Source organism: Phalangium opilio, unplaced genomic scaffold (assembly GCF_054372755.1).
Source record: "Phalangium opilio isolate 3A_F unplaced genomic scaffold, DU_Popi_V2 ptg000009l_1, whole genome shotgun sequence".
NCBI classification, from domain to species: domain Eukaryota; kingdom Metazoa; phylum Arthropoda; class Arachnida; order Opiliones; family Phalangiidae; genus Phalangium; species Phalangium opilio.
Genome location: NW_028324146.1, coordinates 4,057,969 through 4,080,937, shown reverse-complemented (window position 1 = coordinate 4,080,937; position 22,969 = coordinate 4,057,969). Strand labels below are relative to the sequence as shown.

General features: G+C 38.9%; 2 protein-coding genes across 3 annotated transcripts; one reads left to right on the top strand and one right to left on the bottom strand.

Moving 5' to 3' along the window:
• Window positions 1-562: 562 nt before the first annotated feature.
• On the top strand, window positions 563-15,925 carry LOC149713419 (putative ATP-dependent RNA helicase DHX35). Its single transcript, XM_089847738.1, has 15 exons — window positions 563-1,674; window positions 1,826-1,953; window positions 2,034-2,126; window positions 2,184-2,261; window positions 2,325-2,429; window positions 4,070-4,503; window positions 5,549-5,636; window positions 6,448-6,544; window positions 8,236-8,513; window positions 9,589-9,739; window positions 10,764-10,858; window positions 11,323-11,530; window positions 13,529-13,685; window positions 14,758-14,869; window positions 15,825-15,925. The coding sequence occupies exons 1-15, from the start codon at window positions 1,638-1,640 to the stop codon at window positions 15,864-15,866; spliced, it is 2,103 nt and encodes a 700-aa protein (XP_089703864.1). The 5' UTR covers window positions 563-1,637; the 3' UTR covers window positions 15,867-15,925.
• Window positions 15,858-22,969, bottom strand: ZC3H3 (Zinc finger CCCH domain-containing protein 3). Of its 2 annotated transcripts, none has more exons than XM_089847757.1 (9): window positions 22,792-22,969; window positions 22,031-22,715; window positions 19,132-19,358; window positions 18,357-18,474; window positions 17,452-17,613; window positions 17,148-17,343; window positions 16,772-16,917; window positions 16,616-16,704; window positions 15,858-16,069 (listed from the first exon to the last, which is right to left on the bottom strand). In XM_089847757.1, the coding sequence occupies exons 1-9, from the start codon at window positions 22,832-22,834 to the stop codon at window positions 16,014-16,016; spliced, it is 1,722 nt and encodes a 573-aa protein (XP_089703883.1). In that variant the 5' UTR covers window positions 22,835-22,969; the 3' UTR covers window positions 15,858-16,013. The 2 variants fall into 2 exon arrangements, with proteins under 2 accessions (XP_089703883.1, XP_089703878.1); XM_089847752.1 differs by having other exon boundaries at window positions 18,357-18,477; window positions 22,792-22,966.

Genomic DNA, 22,969 nt, shown 5'->3' with positions numbered 1-22,969 from the left:
TTTCCGGCCCTGACTGGCAACATGTCCAGTTAGGATAATTTTTAAACTAGTCCTTGGGACCAGTGACCCTCTAGTGTCCTAAATAATAAACTGGTCTCCGGAGTGGTCCCAGCCTTCGTTCTCCTATAGATTTGCAATTAATAAACTGGTCCCGAGGACCAGTAACCCCCACTTTTTGAATTAAAAAACTAGTCCAAGAAATTAATAAACTGGTTTTGGACCAGAGGAAGTGTGGGAAATAAGGCGGTGGCACAGGGCAAATGACCAGTTTAAAAATTGCCTGGACCAGTTTAAAAATGAAATCGGAGGGGGGTCAGTGGTCCACATTACCACTAAGAAAATTCAAGGGTTTTCAGAGTCCAGAAATTAGCTAATATATTGTAATTATCCACTTCTTCAATTTGGCAGACGACGCGCCCTGGTCAGTGGTCATGGACCAGTTTATTTATTCCAGGCTAGAGGGGTCGCTGGCTCAATGGCCACTTTAAAAAAAAATCCTTATTTCCCACCCTGGTGTGCTATTTTCCAGACTGGTTCTCATCTTGCGCCACTATTGCTTCCCGCGCCAGTAGTGTCGTCGGGGCTCTTCGAAGAAATTTCTCTTTTTTGGACCACGCCACACTCACTCTATTATACAATCAATTTGTCAGGCCCATCCTAGAGTATTGCTCGCCTATATGGCGTCCGTATCAAGTTAAGGACTCTTCTAGCTTAGTGGCTTTACAATCTCGAGCTACCAAGATTATCCCGTCCTTGAGGGGGGTTTCTCGTGCCTTGCGCCTGGAAGATTTAGGTTGGCCCACCTTAACGTGCCGCTGGGACGTGGTGGACCTATTACTTCTTTACAATATTTTGTCAAATCCCTCTCAGACCTATTTTACCGCTAATCCTTCCTCCACGCGCGGCCACTCACGAAAATTGTTTGTTAGGCGCCCTCGTCTCAATGTAGTCAAAAACTCATTTTTTTATCGGGTAGTTCCCCTATGGAACTCCTTGCCCCCAGAAATAGTAGAATCTCCAAACATCAATATTTTTAAAACTAAACTTAAAACTCATTTAATATCCACGTAAATTTAAAATCCTTTACTTTCTTTTCGATAAACAAACCTAAAGGACATTGTCCATCATATTCTCCCTTAAAACAAATAATTTTTAATATTCCACCCTATCAAACGGAGCTGTAATGGCTTAACAAGCAGGCTGGGAAATAAGCATAATTTTTAAACTAGTCCTTGGGACCAGTGACCCCCCTAGTGTGCTAAATAATAAACTGGTCTCAGGACTGGTCCCAGCCTTTGTTCTCCTATAAATTTGCAGTTAATAAACTGGTCCCCAGGACTAGTAACCCTCACTTTTTGAATTAAAAAACTAGTCCTAGCAATTAATAAACTGGTTTTGGACCAGAGGAAGTGTGCTATTTCCCGGACTGTTAACAAGCCCTAGTTCCTAGCCAAAAACAGAAAAGAAAAAAGATCTTCTAGAAGTCTGTCTGCTACGATTTTAGTCTCGAAGTTTAAACTGCCGTGTCGTGTCTGCCTTCTTGTAAAGTGCTTACCTACAGTTGAGTGTTGACATTTATCGGCGTAATTAAAACTGGCATACAGCTTAGGCTCATGTGAGAGTTGAACCTAAAAAATATGAGTCACAGTTATAAACCCAAGTTCCTCAAACCAGGTAATCTTGCTTTAATTTTCGGCTATTTTTAAGAATGTGTGTGGTTCCCCTGTCCATCAGTAATGGAATGTGTGAAAATCACGAAATGCTTGCTTTCGAATTACACATAGTAAAACGGTTGTTAAATGTTTATCTGTTGGTAATTCTTCAGAAGATGATTCAGTGGGATGGAAGCAAGAGAGACCAAATAAAGGCGAAACGGAGTTTATTTCAGCCATTTATAATCCTCATTCCTCGGTGTCAATTGAGTCGCAAAGGCAGAGACTCCCGATTTTTAAAGTAAAGAAACATTGCAGTTTAGTTTTTTGACAAAAAACTTTTCTTTAAATGAAATTTTCTTTCTGTTTTTATTATTGAAGGTTCGAAACCACATCTTGTATCTTCTTGAAAATCATCAAACCCTAGTTATTGTTGGAGAAACTGGATGTGGAAAGAGTACTCAAATTCCACAAGTAAGTTTTAAAACATATCTAATTTTATTCTTAATTATCTTAACTATTTCAATCTAGTACCTAATGGAAGCGGGATGGACTCTTGACAATACAATGGTTGGGATTACGGAACCAAGAAGAGTGGCCGCTACATCGGTTAGCTTTTTATTTATTTTTATATCTTGGGAATGGGATTAATTCCTTATCATTTTATTTCAGTTAGCAACAAGAGTAGCCGATGAAAAATGCTGCTTACTCGGGCAAGATGTTGGTTATAGTATTAGATTTGATGACTGCTACGATACAACTGCGACTAAAATTAAAGTAGCCTACTATGCTTATTATTTGTTCTGAAAGCAACCAGTCTAAATACTAATCCTTTTCTTACAAAGACTCCACGTGGGTGGGCAGGGCCCCCAAGATCCTATAAATCCCATAAAATCCTATATTTTTAAAGCTATCCTATAAAATCCTATAATTTTGGCGAAACAGTCCTATAAAATCCTATAATTTAGGCAAAACTGTCCTATAAAATCCTATAATTTAGGCAAAACTGTCCTATAAAATCCTATAATTTTGGCAAAACTGTCCTATAAAATCCTATAATTTTGGCAAAACTGTCCTATAAAATCCTATAATTTTGGCAAAACTGTCCTATAAAATCCTATAATTTCGGCAAAACTGTCCTATAAAATCCTATAATTTAGGCAAAACTGTCCTATAAAATCCTATAATTTTGGCAAAACTGTCCTATAAAATCCTATAATTTTGGCAAAACTGTTCTATAAAATCCTATAATTTTGGCAAAACTGTCCTATAAAATCCTATAATTTAGGCAAAACTGTTCTATAAAATGATTAAAATCTTGTAATTTTAGCGAAACTATAAAATCCTATAATTTTGGTAAAACTGGTCAAAAATCCTATAATTTTGAAATTTTTGCGAATTTTAAGCAAACCATCAGTTAAACCAGGACTCTTGTCTAAAAAGTATCATAAAATGGGGATGGTTTCCTTAATATTGTAGCTTAGACAGTTAAAAATGCCTCAGTGTATTATGGTTCTGAGAACTGAATGCTCCCTCCCTCCTTACCTTACCCTTACCTACCTGTAAGAATTCAACCAATCCTGTAGGGGTAAGAGGTTCGATTTATCAGACTCCACTAAAACAGTGGCGGATGGCGCAATAGTCCTTGTTTAAATTCAAATTATTTTTTAATAAAAGATCATGTACGTTTTTACTTTTATATTTAGGAAAAGGCAGTTCTTTTAAGGTATAAGGTTAAGTTAGCTGAATTTTTCCATTCAATTGGATTTAAAAAGTACATTTCAAATTAAACTTTGCTGCCTTTTAAAGGGAATGAGAAGCTTCGTTTGAAAAACCTCTGATTTATATAACAAAAGATAGAATTAATTTCTGTCAATTCAAAAATATCAAGCTTGCAATTCTCCCATTTCTGCCGCTTATTTGGCCGCAATATGCACTTGAAAATCCTTCATATGAAATTATTTGAAATCCACTTTTTATGAAAGGCTAAAACGTTTCCCGTTGGGTGACGTCACAGATATATTTTTCTGCCCCACTCTCTCAGCTATCAGACCCAGAGTTTAGACTGGCGAGAAGCTCGAGAGTGACGCCTATAGGATTCCCGCGCTTTTTTCCCCCTCACGTCATAGTGATGTCATAAAACGTGCGAACAAGCTCGACAAGACAAAATTATTGATATATCGAAACTGAGTTTTCGTGATTTTTCCAATGGATTTTAAAAATAGAAACTTTGGTTCAATTTTATTAAGAACTTGATATTTTGAAAGTAGAGAATCGAAAGTGTAACATAATACCACTTTCGTGGTAAAATGTGATATGAAATTGTAAATTCGCATTCCCTTTAAGCTTATTACACATTCTGGAAAAATATAGTCTATAACTGTCTTGAATTAAACTATAATGGTTTGTGATCACAGTATATGACTGAAGGAATACTACTCCGTGAAATGATGGCGGACCCTCTCCTAAAATCTTATTGCGTTTTAATGCTGGATGAAGTTCACGAAAGGACATTATACACCGATATTATTTTGGGCCTTTTAAAAAAAATTCTACGTAAAAGAAAGGACCTGAAACTTATTGTCGCTTCTGCCACATTTGAAGCTGAAGTGTTGCGGGATTTTTTCAATAAGAACCAAAGCTCTGATAAAAGCAAAGACACGGCTGTTATTCTGACGGTTGAAGGTCGAACTTTCCCAGTTGATATCTATTATTTGAACGAACCCGTACCGAATTATTTAAAAGAATGCGTTAATACTGTGATAAAAATACACGAAAAAAATGAGAAAGGAGACATTCTCGTGTTTTTAACTGGACAGGAAGAAGTTGAAGATGCTGTCTCATCTTTAATGTATGTATATGCTTAGAATAAGAAACGCGCGCAAACGTCGCCGGGTACTCGTGCAAGGGGAGTGGGGTGGCGTAGCGGTTAGCGCTTTCGCCTCGCAGCAAGAGGATCCCGGGTGGGATCCCGGACTGTGGCACAGGGTGAAAATCTGGGAAGAAATCCTTCTGCGTAGAGTTTGCAAGTTCTCTCCCCGCTTGTTAAAGGAGTTTTCCTCCGCGGTTTAACCCGGTTTCTCCTTTCCACCAAAACTTGCAGAGGTTAACGGTAATAGTTAGTATAGGGCGCTGTAGATTAGCTGTGGCATAGGGGCTAGCCCCCTGCACCCCTCTATGCATTTTAAAGGAACCCACCTGTAAACAAGCCACAGGCTTAGTGCGGAAATCCCTTCATAGACAAAGCCTAGATTATTATTATTATTATTAACGTCGCTGGGTACTCGCGCAAACGTCGCCGGGTAGTCGCCCAAACGCCGCCTTGCAATCGCCCAAAACCGTTGGGTAGTCGCGCAGATCCCACCATGTAGTATAATGTTATATGCTTCACAATCTTTAATGAATATCCAAGATATGGTTGCATTTATATGTTTCCAATGATTACGGCTAAATCTATAGGTTTAAATGTTACGCCCATACTTCAACAAATGGCCACGGCAAAAACGTAATGTCTATTGAAGACAGATATTTTTTATGAAAATAAATAGGCCAACATTTTTAAGAAGAACAGTTCCAAATTAAAATAGCAATTATAATTCCTTCTTAAAGCAATCAAATTAAAATTTTAAAAACATACGAGTTGATTGCATACATACATACATGTATATATATAGAGTAATGGCAGTACTACATATGCAAACGTCACACCCTTCTATCTCTTAGCTCAGTGTCTTCCCCCCAACTAGGCGCGTACAGTGTCCCCTCTTACAAAAGCGCGCCTAGAGGTAGGGATACACCGTCTACTCCCCTCTCTACCGACACTACTCTATTAGTTGTGTTACTAACAGACAGAAGTACGCATTTCTTAATCTGTTAAATGGTCATATTTCATTCAGAGACTATGCACGAGGTCTGAGAGCTAGGGAAGAATTAATGAAGATGTTTGTTTTGCCCATGTATGGAGCGCTACCTTCATCGGAACAGGTATTTGAATAGCCACCTTATAATTCTAGAATAAAGATAACTTTGAGATCAATACCGTCATAAGTTGATAGATAAAATCAAAAAGTATGCTTCGTTCACAGTTCCCAGACTTAAACTGTAGACGCCATGTAAAATGAGAATCAAACGACCCTCTTCTCAACATCTACACGAACTTACCAACCAATCAGAGAAGAGGGTTCTCGGGGTTCAAAGTTTTATAGAAAATAGTACTATATAATGGCGATCGAAACGTTTATTCTTGTTTGGATACTATATTTGAGCGCTATCACATGTGTTCCGTGTGCTACGATCGTGAATATAAGGCAGAGGGGTTGACACTATACAGAGAGGTAAAGGAGGGTTTCTCGTATTACACGGCGTGAGCAAGCTTCAATGAAGTTCACTTTTTGTTTTTATCTATTTTTGATTTTATCTATTTTTGATACCACCAGGGATAGATTTAATTTTAGAAGTAGGAATGGAGAACGGTTAGTATTTACGTCAGTCCAACTCAGAGCCCAGTATAGAGCCCCTCCCTCCAACACGTAACGAAAAGTCAAAATTATCTTATTGGCTCACTTAAAATACGTTTTGATGGCGTTGCTGACGGGGACGGCGAAAAATACGTAATTCCTTTTTACCTCTGTCGCTATGGCCCGCCTCTTCTTTCATACCCCTCCGTCCCGTGGAAGGGGGTCCGGGACTTTGACGCGCTCCCAGATTACTCTGTTCTCCGTTCCTACTTCTAAAATTAAATCTATCCCTTGGGTTAAGTACTTGTAACCTAATAGTCCTTTTATTCCGTCTGAAGATGAAAGTTTTTCAACCATTGGCTCGAAATACCAGAAAGGTTGTCGTAGCCACAAATATAGCAGAAGCTTCCGTTACTATTCATGGAATAGTTAATGGTTAGTAAAATAAAATATTAATTAAAGAAAAGGCCTGAATTTAATTGAAATAACATATGAAATAATGAATATTGGAATTATATGCCCATCTATAATATTAAAGAAAATTTCAGCAATTAACTTTAATTAGAAAAGTCTATATGTTAGGCCTGTTAGAACATAACGATATAGAGAATTCAGTTGGCCACGTAGTACTTCACACCACGGCCAGCTTGTTTATTTTATTTTTAGGTCTATTGGTGGGTTTCTGCTTTCCTTCTGCATTGAACCCAACAATATGGCCTTGTAAATTATCCCCAAAATGAAAGGTCCTAGTCGTCCAATAGAATTTTATATCCCTCTGTCGTCATGTTTGGTGAGAGTCCTAACCAGTGGTGTGCGAGTACTCGTTAAGTTAGAGCAAGGTTAGAGTATCGAGCCGAGTACTCGATAACAACATATTGAAATACTCGAGAAAGGTTCGCGTAGCTTTTTTAACTTCTTAAATACTCGATTCCAAGGCCTATAACTTTACCAGACGATCTATGCTCATGAGTATTTTATTTTAAAGAGTATCGAGCCGAGTACTCAACAACAACATATTGAAATACTCGAGAAAGGTTCGAGTAGCTTTTTTATCTAATTAAATACTCGAATCCAAGTTGAGGCTTATTACTTTAGCAGACGATGTGCTCATGATCATTTTATTTTAAAGAGTATCGAGCCGAGTACTCGATAACAACATATTGAAATACTCGAGAAAGGTTCGCGTACCTTTTTTAACCTCCTAAATACTCGAATCCAAGGCTTATTATTTTAGCAGACGATGAGCTTATGAGCATTTTAAGAGTATCGAGCCGAGTACTCAACAACAACATATTGAAATACTCGAGAAAGGTTCGCGTAGCTTTTTTAACTTCTTAAATACTCGAATCCAAGGCTTATTACTTTAGCAGACGATCTGTGCTCCTGAGCATTTTATTTTAAAATTAACCAGTTTAATTGTTTACTAACAATTTTTTTAAACTTGTTGTAATATTAGATATTTGAACATCTTCATTATTTTCTAGAAATTTACTCTATTAATACTCGACAAGTAAATACTTGGAACTCGACTAATACTCAAAAAAAAATTACATAATCTAAATACTCGATACTCAAAAGATTTTTTGCTACTCGGTTTGATACTCGATATGAAATTTTTTGATACTGGAACTTGGCTAGGGTTCAGAATGAAAACTTAATTGCTAATATCAAGAAGTGATATCTAGTTTATTAGGTAGAGGGTATAAATTCTCCACATTTCCAGCTTTATCTCCAGTCCAAACGTATAGTAGGTCCGGAGTTAATCCCCGCCTCTAAATTACAACCAGCATCTCATTGGTTCTTGAAAACTCACGTCAGCGCGACGCGAATGACGAAAATTTAAAATTACGAATTCTCCGACTGAGGAGAGTGTAGCGAAATAGCCCGGCCTCCTTTTACGTCCCCCCCTTCTATTTTGAAAGGGGGACTGGGACTATGGCGCGCGAATACTTAGGCATCTTAAACCTTCTCCCTAATAAACTAGATATCACTTCTTGCTAATATATTTTCTTTAAAATTATATATGAATACATATATGTTTCCAATTTGAAATATTCATTTTACGTTACCCAATCTAGAACATTATTGCGCATGCCTCTGACTAACCTAGTAAATTAAACTTTCAGTTATTGACTGTGGATTTGTTAAGCTGAGGTATTACAACCCGTCAACTTCAACGGATACCCTCGTTGTAGTTCCGGTTTCTCAAGCATCGGCGGAACAAAGAGCGGGAAGAGCTGGGCGATCTGTGTCGGGAAAAGCTTATAGAATATATACGGAAGAAGACTTTCATAAATTGGAGAAAGAAACGCCTCCGGAGATGCTTCGAAGTAACATGGCGCCTGTCATTTTGCAACTAAAAGCAATGGGGATTGATAATGTTTTGAGATTTGACTTTCCCTCTGTAAGTTAAAAGAAGAATACATAGTTCAGTAGCCAAGCCTCTTGGTGTGGTTTAGTTTAAACAAATGCCACTAGATGCTCCCATAGTTGAGGGGTGGAGTTAACTTGCCTGCTTAGTGCTTATCTTAGCAAAGGATACTTTTAGCTCCTATCTTTTCGAGAAGTTCCGATTGGTTCCTGCCTTTGACAAGGTAAAATTGGTGTGTAGAAGATTAGCCATCATGTTAGTAGTATAGAGCCCCCACTATCTACCACGGCAGAGGTATAATTAAGAACGCGATTGTACAGGGTTCGTACGGAACCTGGATAACCTGGATAAGTCAGGGATATGAAAATTAGGGGAATAAGTCAGGGATTTAAACGTTTTTCCTAAAAAGTCAGGGATATGTCAGGGATTTCGTTTGGTATATCAAACAATGCTTCGAGCAATGATAAATATGGTCCTGGTGTGGGGAAGTGGGGTGGCGTAGCGGTTAGCGCTTTCGCCTCGCAGCAAGAGGATCCCGGGTGGAATCCCGAACTGTGGCGCCGGGTGAAAATCTGGGAAGAAATCCTTCTGCGTAGAGTTTGCAAGTTCTCTCCCCGCTTGTTAAAGCAGTTTTCCTCCGCGGTCTAACCCGGTTTCTCCATTCCATTAAAACTTGCTGATGCTAATGGTAATAGTTAGAATAGGGCGCTGTAGGTTAGCTGTGGCTTAGGGGCTAGCCACCACCCCTCTATGCATTGTAAAGGCGTTAGATAAGTGGCAATAAGTCGCAAGATGACTTGGTCCAATTAGCTAGCTGAACTTATTTAAAGAAAAAAACACCTTAAAATGGTCAGGGATATTGCCAAAATTTGGTCAGGGATAACCTGGAAAAGTCAGGGATTTTTAATGTAAAAATTTCGTACGAACCCTGTTGTAGAACGTCACACCCTCCTAAGTCTTACCGCTGTTCTGGTAGCCATATTGGGTGGTCTCAGGTTCATTCCTGCTTTAAACCCACCAATATGGTAGCGTAAATTATGTCACGAGACTCAGCTCCTCCTCCAAGTGAAAGCTCTCTATATTAATGATTATTCTTATTAATTTTAAGGCTCCACCATCCAAACACGTTGTGGATGCTTTAGAATTGCTCTATGCTCTTGGAGCTTTGGATATAAAAGGATGTTTAACAAATCCATTGGGAATACAAATGGCGGAGTTTCCACTAGATCCCATGTATGCAAAAATGCTCCTCGTTTCTGGTAAGTTTAATTAATAGTAGATTCGCGGGAAAATAGGTATAGACCACGGAAACCAAAATTATCCCTGTTAATTGGAGAATGACAACTATTTTCTTAATCGATTTATATTGTGCGGGTCAAGATTTTTGGGTGTCGGGTAAACTTCGGGTAGTAAAAAATTTTACCCGCGGGTGTCGGATCCAATTTTCAATTACTCGACGGGTCCTCGGGTCCTGCAAAATCCCCAAAATTAGCTTTCTGGTTCAATTCAGGTCTTAGTTTTTGCTTACAGTTCAATTAAAAGCTAGATTTCAAAGCCGAGCCATTATCCCATAGCGTGATTCATTAAACAATATTAATTAATAACTTGTTACTTATTTGATTACTAGCTGTTACCCGCGGCGTCGCTCGCGTGTAATAAGAACTTCTATCAAAATGATATAAAGAATGGGTATTTTACTGATGACTAATATTTTTGTAGCACCGTAGGAGCGAAGGCACTCGGCGTCGCCCGTCAGCCCGTCGAGACATTTTTTATTACTTATCACATTATTCCATAAAGAAGGGTTTTTGGCCGCCATTTAAAAAGATGGCGACAAATCGAACCCAAAAGACCATTCAGCCCATCAATAGGTTAAAGGAAACTAGTGTACTTAATATTTTTGAAATCGGTTGAAACGCGCGGTCTTTGTTGCATAGAGAAGATTTTTTACATTTCTGGGCGCCATTTTTTAAGATGGCGGCGGATTGGGGGAAAAATCTTTCTTAGTACGCGCCTACTACTTATGAGTAACGTTCCTGCAAATTTTCAGCCTTCTAGAGCAAGCGGTTCGGGCTGGGCGTTGATTATCAGTCAGTCTGTCTGTCAGTCGTCAGGACTTTGATTTATATAAATATAGATGAAAGGCAGAAGTATTGAAACATGCGCGGTAACGTCAGGAACTGGACCCGTGGGGTGGGGATTTTTTCAGACTCGGCGGTTATTGGCAAAGGCTTAAAATTGGGACTGAGTCCTAAAAAATATTTCGGGTATCTTTCTTTTCAGGCGATTTTGGTTGCTCTGATGAAGCCTTAGCGATTGTAGCCATGCTGCAGGTCCAAAATATTTTCTTTTCTCCAGCTGGAAAAGGTCCTCAAGCGGTAATTATATCAATTTCGATCCCTTTATGTTTTTCCAGAAGTGAGATGAGACTTGAAGTACTGAGCTAACCAAATTCTTCACTTGGCGGAAGTGAATATTCTTGATAAGACACCAACGGTTGGCCCTCTGGTGGCGGTTTCAGAATTTCCCCTCCAAAACGTGAGACGCTCGTGGCGGTAGACGGCCGAACTAGATTCAAGCACCCGCGTCCGTGTTCCGCGGCTTTAGGTTGAGGGGAAGGGGGTAGGAAACGTTTTTGGAACTCGACCAATTTTTCTCTCTCTAGTGTAGGCGCGATGGAAGCGGTATAAAATCCTCAAATTTGTTCACTAGTGCCAGGATCTACTATCAATGCTAGAGCCCTTCACTTCTAGTCTCATCTCACTTCTGGTTTTTCTAATAGTATGAAAGGGGAACATAGGATTAGGGTAATTGTCTGACCTCAAATAAACTTTAATTTCAGAGGAAAGCTAAATACGAGTTTTCCGTATCCGAAGGCGACCACATTACCATGCTGAACGTATTTTTAAGTTTTATCAAATCAAATAGAAGCCGTAAATGGTGCGACGCAAATTTCTTGAATTATAAGGGTTTGTGTCGAGCCTTTGAAATAAAATCCCAGTTGACAAATATGTTGAAGAAATTCAAGATTAAAATTGTGTCTTGCGAAGGTAATATGATGTGATTTCAAATCTTGCACGAAGCCCAGTGACCCTAATTGGCCATATGTCTAATCAGCGCCACTAGCGGATGGTCTGAAAACTACTCCCATAGAGTCTAGGTATATTTAAGCGGGTTTGCAGAATTTCCGTCAGATGGCGCGGCGTTCGAGCCACCTGGCGGAAATTCTGCAAACCCGCTTAAATATACCTAGACTCTATGGGAGTAGTTTTCAGACCATCCGCTAGTGGCGCTGATTAGACATATGGCCAATTCCTATAAAATCCTATCATTTTGAACATATCCTATATTAAATTTTAATTTCATAAAATATGGTGTATAATCCCTTATTTTTGATTCTGTTGTTAAAGGAAGTCGCAGCTGTGTTTTAGTTTAAAGTTATGCCACTAGAGGTCCCCATAGTCGAGGGGTGGAGTTAACTGGCCCTCTGAGCTTAGCAAAGGCTAGTTTTAGCTCCGCCCTTATCGTTAAAGAGTTCTGATTGGTTCAAGTCTTAGGCGATTTAAAATTGGTGTGTAAAGGATTAGCCAGCGTGTTAGGGGCGCCAAAGGAGCCAATTTGCTTTTGAAGGGAGGGTGAAAAGGGAAATAAAGTGTTTTTAACGATTCTTTCACTAATTATAAAAACTCTTTGCATAGTGAAACCAAGAAGTGATATCTAGTTTATTAGGGAGAAGGTATAAGATGCCTAAGTATTCGCGCGCCATAGTCCCAGAACCCCCTTTCAAAATACAAGGGGGGAGGTAAAAGGAGGCCGGGCTATTTCGAACGCCTCTCCTCAGTCGGAAAATACGTAATTTTCGTCATTCGCGTCGCGCTGACGTCAGTTTTCAAGAACCAATGAGATGCTAGTTGTAATTTAGAGGCGGGCATTAACTCCGGACCTACGTTTGGACTGGAGATAAAGCTGGAAATGCGGCGAATTTATACCTTCTCCCTAGTAAACTAGATATCGCTTCTTGGTGAAACATCCAGGAAATACAGTCTCTGAATGATTTTAAAGTTCAAATTAGTTTGATATTTTATAGATAATTTGAAATTAGCACCTCCAACCAATAGCTTAAGGCCCTGCCTTCTTGTTAACAAAATTCCAGTGGTGCATTCCATGTGGAATGAAATTTAGCGCGAGATTTGATACATATATTGTGCGCAATGTGACAATTAGTGTTCGTACGGGGTAAAAATGTAATCGGGGTCGGGGGCAGGTTATCCCCGAAAAAAACAAGTCGGGGTCGGGGTCGGGGTAAGACATCAGCCTAGTAGGCAAGAAACTGTAAAAAAGCCCAATAAATTCCGACTTTCCGAGCTACGCAGCTACGATTCCCATGAAAGACCACTGCCATTACGAAAGACGGGGGAGGGCCGCCGATCCACGAGAGGGAGGACGGTGAACTTTGGAATTTTGGTGACTGTTTTTAGTGTATTTTGTTTGTTGTTAGTTACCCCCTTGCCCTTTTTTTCATAAAGGAGAAGCGGAGCACTTATTTGAGATGAATGAGATGATTGTTTTTGGCGCAGGACAAAAAATAATTTGCTAAAAATAACCTAACCAAAATCTAACCCCGAAAAAAACCCCGACTACATTTTACATGTTAGGTACCGGGGTCGGGGTCGGGGGAAAAAGTCGGGGATCCCCGGTTTTCGGGGTCGGGGTCGGGGTCCCTGTACGAACACTAGTGACAATCATGGTGCGAGATATGGAGCGTGCCTAGGGTTCTAAATCGGTAACTGTAATTTACGATTTTCTCGGGTAAATTACGAAAATGGTAATTACCCTGGTCATTACCGTCGTAATTTACATTGGTAAGTTACCACGACGGTAATCGAAAAATAGTGTCCTCTACATGAGATATTTTAGTCCTTTCTTGTTTTAAGGAATTAGAATTACAGGCTGGGTTTCTTGCTACCTAAAGAATTTATACTCAAATATTCGTCTGCATAATTTTAATACAGTTACTTAAAAGCACTTTGGCATTTTTTATCTAATAGGCGATACAGATACGATATGCAGGTGTATTGTTGCGGGATTTTTCGCTAATGCAGCCAAGTTACATTACTCTGGGGTTTACAAAACAGTTAAAGGAGATCATACATTACACATTCACCCTAGTTCTGTGCTGTATACACTAAAAAGACAACCCGAATGGTAAATTATTTCAAAATAAGTATGAGTACCATATCTAAACATAAGTAAGGGACTGTAGCTAGAATAAGGCCTTCATAATGTTCAAAAAGGTTGTTCAAGCCGTCACTCCTGACGTCACAAACTAACGTATACATTTAAACTTAGAAGCCAAGTGACATTGACGTAGCTATCGACCTATCCACGAAGAACCCTATTGTTAACAAGTTATTTTTCTGTACCAGTAAATATAGGTTGAATAGCCAATGAAACGCGAGGAAGGAGGAGCTGGCGGTTTAACAAAGTTTTAAGCCCTTCCCCTTACATTTAATCAGATAGTAGTATCAAGAAGTGATATCTAGATTATTAGGGAGAAGGTATAAATTCTCCGAATTTCCAGCCTTATCTCCAATCCAAACGTAGGTCCGGAGTTAATCCCCGCCTCTAAATTACAACCAGCATCTCATTGGTTCTTGAAAACTCACGTCAGCGCTATGCGAATGACGAAAATTACGTATTTTCCGACTGAGGAGAGGCGAAATAGCCCGGCCTCCTTTTACGTCCCCCCTTGTATTTTGAAAGGGGGACTGGGACTATGGCGCGCGAATACAAAGGCACCTTTTACCTTCTCCCTAATAAACTAGATATCACTTCTTGGTAGTATGGAGTCTATGACTTCTTAAAGATTCCGAGTAGAAAAATCTATGCATTCCTGTTTATAAAAGTTAATATTAGCTTCAAGTCACTGTAAAGAAGGCATCGCCGGCTGGGTGAAAATTATTTGAAATACGTCACAGGCACCACGTGCCGCCAAGACAAAAGACTCCAGACTCCACATGGAGTGGGACTGGACGCCTAGTCCTGGTTTTTCGTTAGATTATATGCCAACTCCCTGAAGTGCTAGTTTTCGATATAAAACGAACCAAATTTCTTTGAACCACGCCTCTCCTGGGTCAGGTGACTCTGGCATATTTCAAATTGTTTTTACCCACCCGTGTTACAGTCCCTTTAAATTTCGAAAGCTAAGCGCTTACGTTTAATTATTGTAGACACATTTATGGTATTATCGATTCTCAAGTCTATACTTATTTTATAGGGTAATTTTTAACGAGGTCCTCTACACAAGTAGAGAATTTATGCGAGACATTACTGTTATAGATGCAAAGTGGCTTTACGAACTAGCGCCACATTATTATCAATTTGGAACTGTAAGTAATTATTTATAACAAAGAACAACCCATGGTGGAAACCTTGACAGGCGACGAGTCTAGACTCTTCTCTGAGCATGCTTGAATTTCGAAGCGTTGCAGTGCATTGGGAATGGGCATCGGCATTATAGTTAAAACTATCCGCCAAATCTTTCCTCGATTATAGTCACGTGACATTGCCTAATCACTACTCCATAAAATAGTAACTCTACTACTTTAAGATATAATTCTTGACACGCCCCTACGCGACCCACTGCATTGTACACCCCAATCATTTCTCAGCCAGTGCCTGTTAATTGTCCTTTATAACACCAGCTTGGTAAGAGATGTATCGTGGATTAACTAACGCTAAGGATTGTTCACTAACAGTGTTTCCCATGTATTAATATCGCCAGCTATGTGTTCCGAATTATTCCCTGATTCCCCTCTTCATTCCCCCAATTTATTGGACCAAAACGGATGTAGATATAGCGCCATCTCTAGGCAAAATAAATCGGTTTTGCGGATTTTAAAGATGGCGGCGCCCATTTTTAGGCGGGATTTTAATTTTGCCGTCATAGGACACGTGACATTTGGTCCAATTTTCATATAACTTCCTGTTAGGGAATGTAGCTGCGGCTAGGGGGCGTTGGGAACATGTATACTTTATCTTTTAGGGGGAACGAACAATCCCTAGCGGTAGTTAAAGGGGCTAAGAGGCGCTGTTGGGGTGAAGTCCGCCCTTAGTTCAGGGGGAAAACACCCAGCTCTTTGGCCATAAGAAATGGCGCCACGGTCGCGGTGGGCGGGTAAGCAATATGCTAACAAACAGTTTGACCCCCCCCCCCCCCCCCACCTTCACTCCAACAGCTCCGGCGAGCCCCTTTAATCCATGAATGTATCGAGACTTGTCGCTAGTGAAGGTTTCTGGTTTCTACTCTTTATAACCTTACATTGAAACCCTTTTTGTACGTAGGAACGTGAAATTGAAGAGAAAGAACAATCAATGCAACTTTAAAACTTTGAATTTGTATTTTATTCAACTTCATTTATAAATAAAATATTTTTTTTTTTTTTCAAATACATGTTTCATCTTTACGACAAATGTTTTTTGGTTTAATCAAAAAGAAAGCATGCGCCCACTATCGTAACCCTCCTTCCATACTTACCCAATCTTCTTCAGAAAACGTGGTTTAATCTTAAAAGGACTATCCTTCTCCTCTGCAAATTAAGAACCATTTTTTTAAACAAACTTATTAAATTTAAAGCTGATATAGTATTTATCTATATTAAACGAAGGGTGAAAAAGCAGACGACACTAAACCAGTAGTCCTCATTTTTAAGACTAATTAAATGCTAATTATTTTGTAATAAGAGATAATAATAATCTAGGCTTTTGTCTACGAAGGGATTTCCACACTAAGCCTGTGGCTTGTTTACAGGTGGTCCCTTTACAATGCATAGAGGGGTGCAGGGGGCTAGCCCCTATGCCACAGCTAACCTACAGCGCCCTATACTAACTATTACCGTTAACCTCTGCAAGTTTCGATGGAAAGGAGAAACCGGGTTAGACCGCGGAGGAAAACTCGTTTTAACAAGCGGGGACAGAACTTGCAAACTCTACGCATGCAGAAGGATTTGTTCCCGGATTTTCACCCGGTGCCACAGTCCGGGATTCCACCCGGGATCCTTTTGCTGCGAGGCGCAAGCGCTAACTGCTACGCCACCCCACCCACTTTAATTTCACATGACGCTTAAGTTACAAACCTGAAAAACTCTTCTCGCTACTTGTTGAGGAGTTGATTGATATGAAGGACGGAAATTTATCCATAGAAATCACGGAAGCGTTTTTTGGCCTAAAATGAAATAAAATTAGGAGAGCGGTGCTTTTTAGGTTTATATTTATAACTCTGTGCAATATACTTTTTTGTTTTAGCTTCCTTTTCCAAATGAACGGATATCTTCCTTTTACGTGAGCGTTTTTCGTGTCTCAAAGGACAATCTTTCCCTTTAGGACAAACTCCATCTTTTTTAAATGCTTGGCAATCTAACGTGTGTAACTTCTTGCACTGAAATTATCGTACAAAACACAATAAAACAAGTTCTAATTACAGTTTTTTCAAACATGGTTCAAACGTGAAAATTAATGTTTGCTTCTCAGGACACTTTTGGTCCTAAGTGTACTGTAACTAAGTGAAAATTTACATCGAATTAACAAAAGTTTCGTTAATGACTTTATGTTTATGAATTTAAACTCGATTACAAATTGTTTCCTGGCTATTTAAAATGTAATACGTACCTTATCACCGGCTGGACAATATCCCTTTAGGAAATCAGCGCAGATAAGAGCGGTTGAGCTAACTTTTACGTGCCTGTAGGCGCAATTTTCATTCCCGCATCTACCTTGGAGAAAATAGGAGCACACGGGCATTTTTTCTGGCGCGATTTTATGTGAAAATGGGCACTTTGAGATTTTACACGTTCCTCTTAGGTATCTGCAAGAAATAATTTTAAGGCAAGTGCAATCAAGGCGTCAAAGAGAACCAAATGCTGACAATTTCATTTCCTTATACGAAAACCTGGTTGATAAAATGATTGTTTACCTGGTGCAGACGGCAATTTTGTCGGGATCATGAACGTAATTACAACTCGACCCTTTGACACATTTTCCAAATCTGATATAAAAGATGCAATGTTGATTGTTTTTCTTTAAAACCTTTTTTGAGCGATTAAGAACATGATTGATGCTTTTGTGAATGGCACGACTAGAAATACATTAAACTTTTTAATCGCTATATTAAAATAAATGTGTATTAAAGCGATAATGAAATGGTAAGAATTTTTAATGTTAAAATCATTAAAGGGAATGCGAATTTACAATTTCATATCATATTTTACCACGAAAGTGGTATTATGTTACACTTTCGAGTCTCTACTTTCAAAATATCAAGTTTTTAATATAATTGAACCAAAGTTTCTATTTTTAAAATCCATTGAAAAATCACGAAAACTCAGTTTCGATATATCAATGATTTTGTCTTGTCGAGCTTGTTTGCACGTTTGGTGACATCACTATGACGTTGAGGAAAAAAAGCGCGGAAATCCTATACGCGTCTCGAGCTTCTCGCCAGTCTCAACTCTGCTGGGTCTGATAGCGTAGAGAGTGGCACCATCTCGCGTTAAAAATATATCTGTGACGTCACCCAACGGGAAACGTTATAGCCTTTCATAAAAAGAGGATTCCAAATAATTTCATACGAAGCATTTTCAAATGCATATTGCGCGGCCAAATAACTTGCAGAAATGGTAGAATTAAAAGCTTGATATTTTTGAATTCACAGAAATTAATTCTATCTTTTGTTATATAAATCAGAGGTTTTTCAAACGAAGCTTCTCATTCCCTTTAATGATCCCTTTGTTTTTATATTAGGCTAAAAGGCTTAAAAAAACTGTTGTTGACTAATTGGCCCATTTCATTCTCCCTTTTAAAGGATAGAATTTTATTTACTTGGCAAATGAGCGAGCTTGGTTCGCTTGGGATACGACAAAAACTCCGTTTTTATTCCTAACAAAGGTTTTGCCTCCTAAATCAATTCTTGACGCATTCGAGACGTTGAAACTTGTTCCTGCTAAAATATTATTTATCTGCCTAGTTACCAAGGGGATATATTAAAAGCGTATTCAGGATACCGCAAGAATGTCAAACTGTAACATCAGCACTCGGAACCAATATTTTAGAAACTATAAACAAATTCCCTGTATTTGTTGAAATTCTTAAAATTCCCTGACCTATTTTGGCTCATTTTTAAATACCCCGACTATTCCATGTATTCCCTGACCTATGGTAACCTTGAATTGTTCTTGTGGTATACTGAATACATTCTTGATATAACCAAGAAGTGATATCTAGTTTATCAGGGAGAAGGTATAAGGTGCCCAAGTATTCGCGCGCCATAGTCCCAGTCCCCCTTTCAAAATACAAGGAGGGACGTAAAAGGAGGCCGGGCTATTTCGCCTCTTCTCAGTCGGAAAATATGACTGTAATTTTCGTCATTCGCGTCACTCTGACGTGAGTTTTCAAGAACCAATGAGATGCTGGTTGTAATTTAGAGGCGGGGATTAACTCCGGACCTACTATACGTTTGGACTGGAGATAAAGTTAGAAATGTGGAGGCGAATTTATACCTTCTCCCTAATAAACTAGATATCACTTCTTGGTATAACAGTATAAAAAATGGATATCCCTTATAGATTTGACGCGTCTAAACTCGTTTCTGACTTACTCCAATTTTTGTTAACTCTGGTAAGCGTGTTTCCAGCCTTGTTGACTTTGTATCGAACTCCCCTTACATTAAGGTACTTTAGTTTTGACGAAGCACTCGCTAATTTGGCCACTTTTTCAGGTTTTGATAGCGGTTTAGCCCTTGAAAGTTTCGTACTAGTCGCGCGATACATCAATCCTCCTATTGAGACTAGCTTCATGTTTTTCTGACACTTTTGATTTCTAGCGCTAAGACAATAATAATAATAATAAGAAAAAAACCCCGTCAAACCTCATAAATCCCGATACTAGTTCCACATAACATTCATTAAAATTAGAGATGTGCGAATACCACTTTTTGGGTATATAACTATTTACCGAATACCGAAAATGTACCATATCAAATACCGAAAAAGAGGAGTTTATTAAAATAATCGAATACAGAATAGTTAGAAATTGGAAATTTTTCTTACTACCCAATTAATCGCGAGTATTTAAAGCTAGTACTCGCGAGTATTTAAAGCTAGTACTCGCGAGTATTTAAAGCTAGTACTCGCGAGTATTTAAAGCTAGTACTCGCGAGTATTTAAAGCTAGTACTCGCGAGTATTTAAAGCTAGTACTCGCGAGTATTTAAAGCTAGTACTCGCGAGTATTTAAAGCTAGTACTCGCGAGTATTTAAAGCTAGTACTCGCGAGTATTTAAACCTAGTACTCGCGAGCATTTAAACCTAGTACTCGCGAGTATTTAAAGCTAGTACTCGCGAGTATTTAAAGCTAGTACTCGCGAGTATTTAAAGCTAGTACTCGCGAGTTTTTAAACCTAGTACTCGCGAGTATTTAAACCTAGTACTCGCGAGTATTTAAAGCTAGTACTCGCGAGTATTTAAAGCTAGTACTCGCGAGTATTTAAACCTAGTACTCGCGAGTATTTAAACCTAGTACTCGCGAGTATTTAAACCTAGTACTCGCGAGTATTTAAACCTAGTACTCGCGAATAGTTAAACCTAGTATTCGCGAATAGTTAAGCCTAGTATTCGCGAATAGTTAAGCGTAGTACTCGCGAATAGTTAAGCGTAGTACTCGCGAATAGTTAAGCGTAGTACTCGCGAACAGTTAAGCGTAGTACTCGCGAACAGTTAAGCGTAGTACTCGCGAACAGTTAAGCGTAGTACTCGCGAACAGTTAAGCGTAGTACTCGCGAACAGTTAAGCGTAGTACTCGCGAACAGTTAAGCGTAGTACTCGCGAATAGTTAAGCGTAGTACTCGCGAATAGTTAAGCGTAGTACTCGCGAACAGTTAAGCGTAGTACTCGCGAACAGTTAAGCGTAGTACTCGCGAATAGTTAAGCGTAGTACTCGCGAACAGTTAAGCGTAGTACTCGCGAATAGTTAAGCGTAGTACTCGCGAATAGTTAAGCGTAGTACTCGCGAATAGTTAAGCGTAGTACTCGCGAATAGTTAAGCGTAGTACTCGCGAATAGTTAAGCGTAGTACTCGCGAATAGTTAAGCGTAGTACTCGCGAATAGTTAAGCGTAGTACTCGCGAATAGTTAAGCGTAGTACTCGCGAATAGTTAAGCGTAGTACTCGCGAATAGTTAAGCGTAGTACTCGCGAATAGTTAAGCGTAGTACTCGCGAGTATTTAAACCTAGTATTCGCGAGTATTTAAACCTAGTATTCGCGAGTATTTAAACCTAGTACTCGCGAGTATTTAAACCTAGTATTCGCGAGTATTTAAACCTAGCATATTTGCGAGTATTTAAACCTAGCATGTTTGCGAGTATTTAAACCTAGTATATTTGCGAGTATTTAAACCCTAGTATTCGCGAGTATTTAAACCCTAGTATTCGCGAGTATTTAAACCCTATTATCGCGAATAGTTAAGCATAGTATTCGCGAGTATTTAAACCTAGTATTCGCGAGTATTTAAACCTAGTATTCGCGAGTATTTAAACCTAGTATTCGCGAGTATTTAAACCTAGTATTCGCGAGTATTTAAACCTAGTATTCGCGAGTATTTAAACCTAGTATTCGCGAGTATTTAAACCTAGTATTCGCGAGTATTTAAACCTAGTATTCGCGAGTATTCAAGCCTAGTATTCGCGAGTATTTAAACCTAGTATTCGCGAGTATTTAAACCTAGTATTCGCGAGTATTTAAACCTAGTATTCGCGAGTATTCAAGCCTAGTATTCGCGAGTATTTAAACCTAGTATTCGCGAGTATTTAAACCTAGTATTCGCGATTCGCGAGTATTTAAACCTAGTATTCGCGATTCGCGAGTATTTAAACCTAGTATTCGCGATTCGCGAGTATTTAAACCTAGTATTCGCGATTCGCGAGTATTTAAACCTAGTATTTATGGTAGTCAAAATTCGGTATTCGATACTCATATCGAATAGTGAGTATTTAAACTTATTGGACTATAATAATAATAATAATAATAATAATAATAATAATAATAATAATAATAATAATAATAATAATAATAATAATAATAATAATAATAATAATCTAAGCTTTGCCTATGAAGGGATGTCCACACTAAGCCTGTGGCTTATTTACAGGTGGGTCCCTTTAGATTGCATAGAGGGGTGCAGGGGGCTAGCCCCTATGCCACAGCTAACCTACAGCGCCCTATACTATTACCGTTAACCTCTGCAAGTTTTGATGGAAAGGAGAAACCGGGTTAGACCGCGGAGGAAAACTGCTTTTAACAAGAGGGGAGAGAACTTGCAAACTCTACGCAGAAGGATTTGTTCCCAGATTTTCACCCGGCACTGCCACAGTCCGGGATACCACCCGGGATCCTCTTGCTGCGAGGCGAAAGCGCTAACCGCTACGCCACCCCACCTTGTTAAGCTCACACCTCTAAATTAAAGGGCACTAACTTATTTTCAAGGTAAAAATAGAACCTTACATTTTTCCCATACGCAACTGCGTATTGGCCTTATTATGGTATTGGTGGTACATCAATCTCGGTGATTTGGATTTTAGGTACGAAAACTTTTGGTACTTTAAAACACTGTTCACTCCAAATCCAACCCATTTTGGTTTTAAAAGTCCACCAATATGAACGTTCCTATAAGTCTTTAAATTTGACGAAACGGGGAATGCGGCTGCCTTACTCACAAACTTAAACTTATTGCAGCGACTTATTGTTCTCGATGATGAAATGGCCGCACGGCTTGAAATAACGTTCTTTAAATTTTTAACTAACTTGTACTTATTTTTTGGGTTAATTGGAACTTTATGATTGTTTAATTTGTTCGGTTTTGTGTTACGAGATATCACAGGTGTCGAGGTCGCGGTAGGGATCACTGAGCCGCTTCTACGCGGCCAATGAGCAGTGTCCTTTGCACTAATCACGGGCGATTTCACCATTTCAGATGGGTTAGGCTTAGGAAATAACTTTAATGACTTAACATCGGGAAAAGAAGTTCTTTTGATGGTCGTGAAGTTATTATTTCGAGGTTGAAATGTATTTGAATAACGTTTCACATGAACTGAATATTTCAATTTAGGTTGAGGGGCCTTGTACTGAATAGGTTTATACGCCGCTCCAAAGGTTTGTCTTCTATTATTCTTGTGATTTTTAATTAAATCTATTAAAATATTACAGTGATTAATTGATAAATAAATAAAATTTTACTTTAATTAATAATAGAGTTTGTTCCTTACTTGATAAGAAATTTAATTCAGTTCTCAGGCTTTGGGCCTCCATCGCGTTATTACAGTTACGGGCCTTTTAAAATTTCTTGTTTTATCGTTTTCGTTAATGGCGGACGGTCCAATTTTGGCAAAGAGTCAAGGACCAAGGAGAGCTAAATATTGCGTAACCTAATTTCTAATTCCAACC